Genomic DNA, 12,754 nt, shown 5'->3' on the forward strand with positions numbered 1-12,754 from the left:
TCCACGAAAAAATTTTCACCCATAAAGGGACGGAGGAAGGGTGTTTCTGAGGTCTCTGGCACCATTGTAGTTATATATGAAAATTGGATGATGATGATGGTGAAAGAAGATTAATATTATAGATCTTGGAACTAATTTGAAACACATATGTGGGAGCATACAGTATATGTCAGAGCATGTGTATGTATGTGCATGGAAAAGGGGATTTTTCAGAAGGTTAGTGTGTGTGTGTGTGTAAGGGGTATGGGTGCACATGGGGTAAGGAGGTATGCGATTCGATGGAAAGTTAAGTGGTTGGACAACCCCCCCCCCTCTCCCCCCGTGATTTTCTAGTTTCAATTACCTTCTAGGTAGGGAAGAAAGGAAGAGCGTCGAGAACAAAGAAATCCCTATCTATGTACTGGTTAGTCCTATTGAATGCCTCCCTTTCCACCAAGCCCTGCATTTACACTGACAGTTGGGATTGCTCGTCAGCCTCGTTTTCTACTCTCGGGGGAAGCGGGAGCGGGCGCTGGTCGCCAGGGCTCGTGGGGCTTTCTTACTCTCGCTCAGAGTTAGGTTAGCGGAGGGGCCGTGACGTCACCCGGGCTCCTCCACCCCTCTGGTCCCCGAAAGCGAAGCGGCGAGATGCAGTAGGTAGTCGCTGCCGCCGCACGAGTTGAGCATGGAGAGCCGTTGCCAGGCTCCGCTTCCCCGTTTGCGGAGGCAAGACAGCCGACTGCGTGAAGCGGGAGAGCGGCTGCAGGAGTAGCGGGTGGGACCGGGAGGCACCCCGCTTTCGTTTTGGGCTCTGCGGCTGGAAAAGTGCAAAAAAGTTGCGTTCAAGTCTCATGGCTGGGGCTACAAGCAGGAGTGGGGGTGCGGCCGCTCTCGCGCTGCTGCTGCTGCTGCAGCTGCAGGTACCCTGGTGGTGGCTCCCTGCGGCGCGAGCCCAAGTCTCCGCAGGTAAGCGTTGATAACGGCCCGCAGCTTGTGTGTGTGTTGGGGGAGGGGGGAAGGGGCGGGGCTATCGCGGAGCCATCGAGGAACCCTGGCAGTTTTAGGTTTCTGTTCCTGGGGAGAACTTTCGAATTTCGCCAGCTGGTGGGCTCGTTTATTCCAAATGCGCTTTAAAAAGAGAGCGAGAGAGCTGGGCGATTCGTTCATGATGCTTGATTTCCTTGGTGCAGAAATGTGTTATGACCCTTGATTTATGTATTTTCTGTTTAATAAATGCATCGTTATTAGAAAGACAGGTCGTTCCTAACGGACCCTAGGCAAGGCTTATGGGCTGATGTTCATAAGTACTAAGCCATAGTAAACTGGCCTTTATCACTCCCCAATGGACTCGGACTTCCCTAAAATTTCAGCTGACCTCAACTAACTGGGCTATTTTCTCAATGGGGTGGGGGGACACCGGATAAGGAATTCTAAAATAAATGGTGGAGAGGGGGGGGGGTGTATCGGAAACAGTGTGAGCTGGGGATCGTGGGGCATTTCTACTATCAATAGCAGACATTTTAATGATATTGGATAAACGACGATTCCGTAGCTTTTTTGTGGTGGTTGTTGTTGGCGGGGGACACATATGACTAGTTTCACTAGGAAGCTGGATCTGAAAATTGCAGGAAGCACGACATGTGACGCGAGCTTAGGACAGATGGGTCCTGTCATCCTGATTCTCCTAACAACCTAAATTTAGTAGTAAAGCTTTTTGGTGCATGTGCGATTTGTATTATCTGAGGGGGTGGTGGTGGTAGTAGAACAGGGGGTCTCAAAGTCCCTCCTTGAGGGCCACAATCCAGTCGGGTTTTCAGGATTTCCCCAATGAATATGCATGAGATCTATGTGCATGCACTGCTTTCAATGCATATTCATTGGGGAAATCCTGAAAACCCGACTGGATTGTGGCCCTCAAGGAGGGACTTTGAGATCCCTGTAGTAGAACAAGCCCACAAGTGCAAGCAGAAGTCTGCTGAGAGAGATGAGCCTTTCGTGCTGTCATGTCAGTATAGTGTACTTTTTAAAAAATGTTGCATATTCTGCTATCGGTTATGTAGCAAAGGGCAAAAGTTTTTTTTTTAACCAGTTATGGGTTTGGGACCCTAAAGCAAGGTTATTCGATGAGCTTGGACCGATTTGTCAGATGTAGTTTGTGGTGTTGGAAACGGGAAGGGTTTTAGCTAGGTTTAGGCCATAGAAACACTTTGATTTTGTGACATCTTTTGAGCAGACTGATGCTTGCTTTTTATTTATGGGTCTCTCTTTTAAACCGAAGTCTCTGCTTCCCAGAGCTTGCACATCATTGTTCGTATCTGTCTAGCCCTCATAACTCGGGGTAAAGCAGAGTTTAGACAAGAGTGCAAGATCAAATGTTTTTTTGTCCATTTTTATGTCTCTGGGATTGTGTCCTCCCAAGCCAGCGATTCCCGCCTTTGGAATTTTATAGAAACCAGCGTATAAAGGATTTTTGAGAACTTGACTAAGACCACTGTCATTTCACAGTCTGCTTCAGTTGGTCTTTGAACCAATATTGTTAAATAAGCACCCAGTTTTAACGAAAAAATAGCCCTTTTCCTAAGCTATTAGACTTTGCTGAATAGAGGCTTAACAGATAATGTGTCTGCATATTATTTTGTATTCTGTCTACCTCCACTTTGAAATGGCTAGTTTGCTGCATCAAAGTTTGTATGGTGAAAGGTAATGTGTATCTGTTTTATCCACTCTTCAAATTTGGGGAGGGGTCAGAATTAGAAGTACTGTTAAGAAATTAATTTAGTGTATGTGTGTTCATTTATTCCCCTGTTCTTGAAATTTTGAAATGGGTTGACTTATATATTGACCCCTTTATTTGGGGGGGGGGGGTTGATTCTAGATTTCAAAGTATGAGAGTGATTTATTGGGGCAAAAGTACCAGGACTGCTCTCTGTGCAGTAGGAAATGCATGGGGTGTTGAACTGAAGCTCTCTAAAACATTACACTTCTGCTCTTTTTGTGTGATTTTTTTTATTTTTTTTGGTTGTTGTTGTGATTCACTTTGTATGTTGAAAGGGTGCTCAGTTCTGAGTCTTATATGTGATCTCCAGTTTGATCTCGTGCCTTAAAATTATTCTAATTTATATGCTACATCAGTAGGTATTTTTTTACATGGCCCTGTGGGGCTGGTTTGTTTGTAGTTTTTTTTACTGGGCAAAATGAGCAGCTTCCCTAGGCTTTGTATAGCAGGGAGCCCAAAGGTAAAACCAAACCTCAGTGCAAGGTGCCTTCTTCCTATGGTTCTCTGCCTTCTGAAAACATTCTCCTTTTGTACTACAGTTGTTTGAATTGCACAGGGCTCTTACATATTGCCCTGTAGCTCAAAGGGAGGATGCGCCCAGCTTGGGTGCTGCAGGAAGGAGGAAGAGAGGAAGTTAATATTTTTGGTAGGAACAAATACAGTAGAAGTGATAGAAGACCTGCAGCTGTACTAAGCAGGTGAGAAGTTGAGTATAGGGAGGAAGGGAGACTAGAATTACAGATTTCAGGGAGAACGAAAACAGACTCAAAAGATGGGGTTTAAGGTTTGAAGAAGAGCAGGGGAAAAACGTGACTTAAGAATTAGAGATTATGTAGACAGCAGAGACTCAATAGGGCAGTGGTCTTCCATAATTTTAAGTGGGGGCCACTTTGGATCCAAATGAGCTGAAGGAGAGCCCTTAAATAGCTTCCTGTGTGAGACCTCAAAACTGCTAATTAGAGTGTGTTAGTGATATCCACCCCGTCAGCCTAACTTCAAACTTTTCATTGGGCATATCCTCAAGGAGGTTAGCAATTCCAAATTCATTCTCTTCATGTAGAGAGAAATGCCTTGACCTTCAAGTATATGGCTCCTCTTCCATTCATTTCCCCCTTTCTGCTGTGAGCTTGGGTAGAGAAGCAGAGTGTAGCCAAAAAACAATAACCCCATAATGATGATGAGGGCCATCGCAGAGGTCTCCAGTGGCCTTGCATTGAAGAACATGACAATAGGATGAAAGTTAGTATTTGTAGATTGAGGATTTTTTTTTTTTAATTTGGCTTATGCCTCTTCAGTAGTAGCTCAAGATAAGGTACAATTGAGTATTTATTTATTCATTCAATTTTCTATACCATTGTCCCAGAGGAGCTCAGAACGATTTACATGAATTTATTCAGGTACTCAAGCATTTTTCCCTGTCTGTCCCAGCAGGCTCACAATCTATCTAATGTACCTGGAGCAATGGGGGGATTAAGTGACTTGCCCAGGGTCACAAGGAGCAGCATGGGTTTTGAACCCATAACCTCAGGGTGCTGAGGCTGTAGCTTTAACCACTGTGCCACACTCTCCCCCTATTGAAGGTATTTCCCTGTTCCCGTGGAGGGGCATAATCAAAAGAAACGTCTAAGTCCGTGTTTGTCTTAGTCGCAAGTCATCCAAAGTCAGACACAGCTTAGGACACATTTTCAAAAAATACGCCCAAAATATTTTTGTTTTTGAAAATCATCTAACTATACGTCCAACCGTCTGATCGTCTAAGCTGCTAAATCATCCATCTTTATACTACATTTTCGTCCAAATATTCATCCAAGTCAAAAACGCCTAGAATAAACCCTGTTTGATGTGGGAGGAGTCAGCAGGGTGATGGACTGGACACCCAGACATGGCACCAGAGTAGTGGGGTACCTTCACAAAAAGGGTGCCCCATAAACATCTCACCACAGCTCCCTTATAGGTCATGGTGAGCCCCCCCAAGCATACTATACCCACCTATCTACAACCCCAATTGCCCTTATGCAGGAGCTACTTATATGGCAGTACAAAAGGGTTTTGGGGTTTTTTGGGGAGTGCACATGTTGCACCATGAATGCAGTGCTTACAGTGGCTTATGGGCCTGGGTCTTGTTCTTCATGGGTCCCTAACCCATCCCCAAGACAACTTAAGACGCCTCTGTGCAGCTCGACTATGCCAGACTGCCAGGTGCTGATGTTCTGGAGATAGATATTTAAAGTTGTTATTACAATTTTTAGGGGGGGAATCAGTGATCACTGGGGTAGTGTGTGGGGGTCTGTACTTGGTGTTTTGAAGTGCTTATCTGGTCACTTTAGGTAGGTTTTTGTAATTTAGACCATGTTTTAAATGGCCTAAGTCACAACATCCAAGTTCCGTCTAGGCTGTGTTGTAAAACTTTCGGTTATATATTCAGTACGACTAAGTCTAGTACAGCCCACGGCCCGCCCAAATCCCGCCCTCAACACTCCTCCTGAAACGCCCCATTTAGCTCTGGTCGTTCAGCGGCACTGGGAAGGCCTAGGTCGTTTGTAAACACGTCCAAAACCCGTTTCGATTATCGACACTTGGACGTCTTTCGTTTATGATCGTCCAAGTGCTGATTTAGGCCAGTTTTAGGACGTTTTTCTCTTTCGATTATGAGCCCCATAGGATTTACTCTATGCTTATGCCACAGAGGATCAAATGATTTGCACAAGATTATATGAGCTGTCGATGGGGATGGACTATTTTGGCATGTGGGGAGCAGGAAGAGTAGGGAGATAGAGGGGCATGGGGACATGGTGACTGTATTTTAAGCAGGGAGTGTGAGATAGTTAAAGAAATGAGCTGAATAATGGAGAGGGGTGGAAAGATGGTGTGAATGACTAGAAAAATAGAGGCAATCTATAAATAATAATATTCAGCCCATGGTGCAATGAGATGGGGGGGGGTGCTGTGGAGGGGTGAGAAGGAAAGGATTGTGTACGTGTGGTGGTAGAGTGAGCAGGAATGGAGCTGAATGACAGAGTAGGAGCTTGGGTGTGTGTGGGGGGGGGGGAGAAGGAAAGATGACCTTCACAGCAGAATCCTTTCAACATTCTTAAGGCAGCTGGGGACTAAGTGATTGATTGAGTGGGAAGTAAGGGAGGGAGGACAGAAGGAACTGGGGTTTCAATGGATGAGGAGGGGTGAACAGGATTTAGATTGGGCTTTGGTAGGAGAGTGAGTGAAATTTGAAAATTTGGTGGACGGTGTGGGGAAGAAGAGTATTGGTGATTTTCTTTTTTTATTTGATGAGGGGCTTATGTGACCTTTTCATGTGCACTTAAATTTTTCAAAACTTATGATAATGGACATAGAGCACAACTAGGCTATGTTCATAGAACTGAGTTTGCAGGGTGAAGCTTTACGAAATCAAGCCTTTGCTCCAGAAAGCAGCTCGTATGCATAAAAAAGAAATTCAGGAACTGGGATATGGTAGAAAGGCAGACCCTCTTCTGAGAGGCATCAACACAGATAAGGCATGCTGAGAGAGACCAAGGCCACTCAGCATTTTGCCTCAAATGGTTGCAATTCTAGTCACAAGAACCCTGTAAATTCCATAAAATAGATCAATTTCTTGTAGCTTATTGCTGGGGATGAGTAAGGGCTAATAATTTCTTAATGAACTTTTTCTCTAGGAATTACCCCAAATTGTATGAACCTTGCTGTATTACCGGTAGTTGTCTTAATTTGTGTCATCTAACAACACCTTACGCAGCTTAATTGTACTCTGTGAAAAATACTTTTTTTGATTTGTTTTCAGTCTGCTGGTGGTTAATTGCATAGAGTGTTTTCTTCTCGTGTTTAAACATTCCACCCCACTTGTAATTTTACATTTATCGCATCACTTTATCGCACATTTATCGCATGCTCCCAAGTTGAAGAGCCCTAATCTGTTTAGACTTTTCTTCAAAAGGGAGGTGTTTAGCCCCTCTAACATTTGACACCCTTTGCTGAACATTTTTTAGTTCCACTGTATCTTTGAGATGGAAAGATCCGACCTTTTTTTTTTGTGCTGGGGGGTTTCCATGCCCTTAAAAAAAAAAAAATCTCTATTACTCTTATTTATGTGTTGTGGGTTGTAACAGCACACCGGGCTGAAAATTTCAGTGCATTGTTCACAATGACTCCAAGACCTTTTCTTGGGTGGTAACTCCTAACATGGAATCTAGCATTCTGCTCCTGTAGTTTTGGAATTAATTTCCCCTATGTCCATCATTTTGCACTTGTCCATATTAATCTCTTCTTTTACTAAGGTGCGCTATGCTTTTTAGTGTGTGATAAATATTAGTGCATGCTAATCACGCGCTAAACTCTAATGCATGCATGTTATATTATGAACGTGTTAGTGGTTAGTGCACATATTGATTTAGCGCATGCTAAATGCGCGCTAAAACACTTAGCGCCTTAGTATAAGAGGGCCTAAATTTCACCTGCCATTTAGATGTCTAGTCTTATAGTCTCCAAGTTTTATTAAAATTTGATAAAACGCTTATCATGTATTCTAGGCGTTTGGGGGTTCAGGCTCTCTTGTCATGGTCCGATTGTGATGCAAGATCCAGACCACTTTGGTCTTATGGCATGGCTCTTGAGCGCACATGGCCTTGACTAGCTTGGGCTATTCTTTAGTGGTGATTGCCACGTTGCTTCATAGCAAGCGGATGTCCACTTTGGCGGCCTATGCAAAGATGTGGAGGTGTTACCACTCCTGGTGAGCCCTGAGGCAGGCGGATTCTTCTTTTCCAGCGATTCCTCAGGTCCTGGAGTTTCTGCAAGATGACCTTAAGAAAGGTCTAGCAGTAGCTTCGCTTCGAGTACAGATTGCTGGACTTTTGTGTATGGACCCTCCTTCCCTGAGGGACTCACTGACAGTCCATCCAGATGTGGTTCATTTTCTGTGGGGAGCGTTGCAGCTCAGGCTTCTCTTGCCTAACTTGGAACCTTAATCTGGTTCTTCGCTTTCTTGATCGCCCTCCGTATGTGCCTCTAGAGCAGGTGTCTCTGATGGATCTCATGCTCAAGATGGTCTTTCTGGTGGCTGTTACCTCAGCCCGCAGGTCCTCTCCTGCAGGGTTCCTTTTCTGCGGATTCCGTATTCCATGGTGATGCCGCGTACTGTTCCTTCCTTTCTTTCGAAAGTGGTTTCCGCTTTCCATGTGAATCAGGAAGTCCAGCTCCTTGCTTTTGCTTCTGCTGGTTCAAGGGAGCAGGACCGGGTGTGCGGTCCTTGGCTGTGCGCAGAAGTTTATTGTGGTGTCTGGAGGTCACCAACGAGTTTCGCTTCTCTGACCACCTGTTTGTCTGGGCGGGTCTTGCCCGCCGAGGGAAGCCAGCATCTATGGCTATCATTTCCAGGTAGATTTGTATGGCCATTTCTGCAGCATATGTGGTGGTCAGAAAGAGGCCCTCCCTCGGGCTCCGGGCTACTTCAACTAGATGGGTTTTCCTCCTCTTGGGCAGAGTCATTGGCTGTTTCTCTGGACGAGATTTGCAGGGCCACTACCTGGTCCTCCTTGCATACATTCACCAAGTTTTACAGGATTGAAGTGGGGCCCAACAGGATGCTGCTTTTGGTGCCTCTGTGTTGGCAGCAGACTCATCGGTCCCACCCTGAATTTTCGGGACTGAAAGATTAGGTTCTTTTTTGTAAATCCACACTTTATTCCGGGAACCCGCCCTATACTTGCTGATTTACTGATTGCCTGCCTTTACAAATACTGGTAAGCTGTTTGTGTTAGAGTGCCATCAGAATGGGGTTAGCACTCAGTTAGGGCACCCTCTTTTGTCAGTGCATTTTGTTTCTACTTCCTAGCACTGTTATTGCCATTCAGGTTACCGATGTTTGTTATCCTGATTTGATTATGTTCCCTTGCTGCTGTTTTGCATTTGTAATTGTGAGCAGAATAGACTTACTTGTCGGGGAGTGTACCTGTACCCCTCTCTCTCTTGTTCTTATCCTCTTCAGATGTTCCTGGCTGCTTTCAGATTGACTGGTGAGCATGCTCAGAGAGGAGGTATGTAAGGGAGGGGGTGGGGGAAACCTCTGGATTTTTGAGGCTTCCTACAGACCTGGTGGGTTGAGGGAAATAACCCACTGGTCCTGGAATAAAGTGTGGATTTACAAGAGAGAAGATTAGCAGCGGTAAGAACCTAATTTTTTGATGTGAATAACCTAGGAGCATCTTCATTGTGGGATGTATTTAAGGCACAGATGTAAACCATAGTTGAGAAATGATGCAAAGTGCATTAAAACAGCTGTGGCTAAGTGCTCCCTCTGTGCTCAAAATAATAATAATAAGTACCACTGCCTTCTTTGTACCAGTAATGACTTGATACGATGAACCATACTGTAACCTAGACAGTCACCATGTTGTGTTCTGCTGTGACAGATATTGGGTTATGAGAACAGTTGGTATATCTGCTTTTCTTTTCCTATTGATACTGAATATTCTTGAATTAATTTTTTGAAGTTATATTGGCACTTTGTGTTTTTTTATAATCTGTTTCATATGTCAGGAAGTTTTTTTTTATTTCTAGTGCAAAAGGCATATCAGTCTTGACTAACTGGTATTTACCCTCCTTTATTGCAAAGTCTATAGATAGCCTAATTTACATATTCTTCAGCTTCTCCTCCTCCTCTCACTCTGGGCGCTGCAAGATTTCTTCAGTCTTACTCTCTACAGTGAAGTTGTAAGAGCTTCTCTGTTCTTCTTATGTTTATTTTCTTTATTTTTGGGGGGTTTCCTTAAGTGAAACTTTTGGTGCTACAGAGTCTCTTGGTTCCCCCAAGACATCTCTGGCAGTGACAAGATACAGACTTGCAGGGCAGAGTTCTGTAGCCCACAGACACATGCTTTGCATGATTCCTGTATGGCCTGCCTGTATTAAAGTCCAGAGGCTCAGGGACCATTCATTAGAACATAACACTTGCCATACTGGGACAGACCAACGATCCATCATGCCCAGTATCCTGTTTCCAACAATGGCCAACCCAGGTCCCAAGTACCTATCTAGATCGCAGCTTTCATCTGCAGTGGACTTGAGCGCCTGTTCAATATATTTATTAATGACCTGGAGGCAGGAACAAAATGTGAGGTTATTAAATTTGCGGATGACACCAAACTTTACACGGAGGACTGCAAAGATCTCCAAAAAGATCTGACAGCACTGGAAGAGTGGGCCAAAAAGTGGCAAATGAGCTTCAACATAGGGAAATGCAAGGTCATGCATGTAGGGAAAAAGAACCCGATGTTCACTTACAAAATGGGGGGATCACTGCTAGGGGTGAGTAACCTTGAAAGAGACCTGGGAGTGATGGTAGACACATCATTGAAGGCGTCAGCGCAGTGCGCCACAGCCTCAAGGAAGGCAAACAAAATGTTGGACATCATTAAGAAGGGTATCACGACCAGGACGAAGGAAGTCATCCTGCCACTGTATCGTGCAATGGTGCACCCGCACCTGGAGTACTGTGTCCAGTACTGGTCGCCATACCTCAAGAAGGACATGGCAGTACTCGAGAGAGTCCAGAGAAGAGCAACTAAGCTAATAAAGGGTATGGAGGACCTCTCATATTCTGACAGACTGAAAAAGCTGAGGCTTTTCTCCCTGGAAAAGCGGAGACTTAGAGGAGACATGATAGAAACCTTCAGGATCATGAAGGGCATAGAAAGAGTAGACAGGGACAGATTTTTCAAATTATGGGGAACCACAAGTACAAGGGGGCACTCAGAGAAATTGAAAGGGGGAAGGTTTAGAACAAACGCCAGGAAGTTCTTTTTCACCCAGAGGGTGGTGGATACATGGAATGCGCTACCGGAGGATGTGATAAGCAGGAGCACGCTACAGGGCTTCAAAGAAGGTTTGGATAGGTACCTGGAAGACAAAGGGATTGAGGGGTACAGATAGGAGTAGAGGTAGAGTATAGGAGTAGAGGTAGGTTATAGGGATAGGATTAGAGGATTAGAGGCAGTTACAAAATTAGTCAGGAACACTGTTAAGGCAGTTAGGCCTGATGGGCCGCCGCGGGAGCGGACCGCTGGGCAAGATGGACCTCTGGTCTGACTCAGCGGAGGCAACTTCTTATGTTCTTATGCTTCTGTATTATGGGCTTCGGTGGAGGTCTGAGGGTCTGGTTCATCGGGGACACTGGACAACAGTACAAAGCAGTGTCCCGCAAACTTTGTCGAGCCATGGCAGAGTCAATGTAGTGGTCGCTGCTCGAGGCATCCGGAAGAGGGCCGACTTTAACGCATCACCTCAGTGTCAACATATGCGTGAAGGCCCTCCAGATGGGCCCTGAACCACCAGTGAGGGGTGTCGGCAGGGAAGACGCACGGAGAGGAGAGGTGCTGGTGACGGCTCTTGCCGTGAGAGGCACATCATAGAGCAGTCAGCCGCTGCCTCTCCTCCTCCCCAGTGTCTCACAGCACACCCAACATCTCAGGAGGCACATTAGTGTGCTGTGGCACATTGTTTGTGATACACTGGTCCAAAGAAACAAGCTGGTTTTCCTTTGTCAGACTTGTCTGAGGCAGAAGTCTTCTCATACCTCTGATTAGAGGTTCTCTGTTAGCAGCTCCCAGCATCCAGTCTATAGGAAAATCAGTGGGGGGAGATCCTTAAAAGTTAATTTTAAAGGTTTATGAGGCTAGGGACAGGGTCCCCCACCTCCAAAAACTCCTTTACTGAATTTGGTATTCAAATTTCTTTTTTTTCAGAAGTTCTGTTTTTATCCTGGGGGGATTCCTCTAAAGCAGGGATGTCAAAGTCCCTCCTCGAGGGCCATAATCCAGTTGGGTTTTCAGGATTTCCCCAATGAATAAGCATGAGATCTATTAGCATACAATGAAAGCAGTGCATGCAAATAGATCTCATGCATATTCATTGGGGAAATCCTGAAAACCTGACTGGATTGTGGCCCTCGAGGAGGGACTTTGACACCCTTGCTCTAAAGTTTTGGTATTTCATTTTTGCCTCCACAGCCTGTTTTAAGCACTAAGGGCTAGATGCACTAAAGTCAGCGATCGTCGCTAAACCTGTTTTCACAGCTTTATGACGATCGCTTTTACTGACCCGAATCACAAAACAGCCCATCACGTGTTTATCTCCTCGATCGCCCATTTTTCGATCTGGCCATGCAAATTAGCTAAAACACCATGCAAAGTAGCCAAGTGATTGATGCACTAACATCACTTGGCTATTTGCTAAAACCCCTTTTTTCTTTTTGATTGGAAAAACCGACAGGTAATTGGCTTGACCAATCAGAGCTTTAGGCTCCTCTCTCAGTATCCTAGATACAGAGGGAGGTGCCTAAGGCCTTGGACGACTGAACCAATCAGGGCCTTTGGCCCCTCCCTGTGCATCACATGATGCATTGGGGAGGGGAAGACCCATCCCCAATGCGCCATTTAGGATGGGCTTCCTGCTTCCAACTTTAAAAGTGCACGGGGGAGGTTCGCGGGGTGAGGCATCCGGTGGCAGAAGGAAATTGGCATTCCTCCTGCCATTTTGAGGGAGGTTTGGAGGGGGCAGTGGCTTGGGGGTACCTGGCATTGGCTGACGTCAGAGGGAAGACTTGTGGGTCAGTCATGTTCAGCGTGTAAGAGCCACTGCCTCCATCCCTGCAACAAGTGCCACTGAAGGCAGGAAGGAACAGCCCAACTGGATGGCACTGAAGGAAGCGAGTGCAGCCCTGGAGCGAGCAAGTAAGGGACAGAGGGGACGTGATCTGGTACAAAGAAGCGGGGGAGAAGTGCACTGGGACCAGGGAGGGGCATGATTTTGGAGCAAAGGCTGGAAGGCAAGGAGGGGGCATGAGGGAGGAAGAGTGCACTAATTTGGGACATAGGAGGGAGGGAATGGAAAGGGAGAATTGGGCATCAGTGTGTGAGTGAGAGGGAAAGAGACGGTGCAGGAAAGGAAGAAAGAGGTGCCTAAGGCCTTGGACGACTGAACCAATCAGGG

General features: G+C 45.7%; 1 protein-coding gene across 2 annotated transcripts in view; it reads left to right on the forward strand.

The window, feature by feature from the left end:
- The first annotated feature begins 429 nt into the window (after positions 1-429).
- IGSF11 (immunoglobulin superfamily member 11) overlaps positions 430-12,754 on the forward strand; it is a 137,504-nt gene continuing 125,179 nt past the window's right edge. Inside the window, exon 1 of one of the 2 annotated variants that reach the window (XM_033943218.1) lies at positions 430-945. In XM_033943218.1, coding sequence (XP_033799109.1) covers positions 831-945 — 115 coding nt within the window. In that variant the 5' untranslated portion in view covers positions 430-830. Of the gene's footprint in view, positions 946-2,593; positions 2,680-12,754 lie in introns of those variants that run through there. The other variant, XM_033943219.1, reaches the window with a different exon arrangement.

The sequence above is a fragment of the Geotrypetes seraphini genome, chromosome 4, assembly GCF_902459505.1.
Source record: "Geotrypetes seraphini chromosome 4, aGeoSer1.1, whole genome shotgun sequence".
NCBI lineage: Eukaryota > Metazoa > Chordata > Amphibia > Gymnophiona > Dermophiidae > Geotrypetes > Geotrypetes seraphini.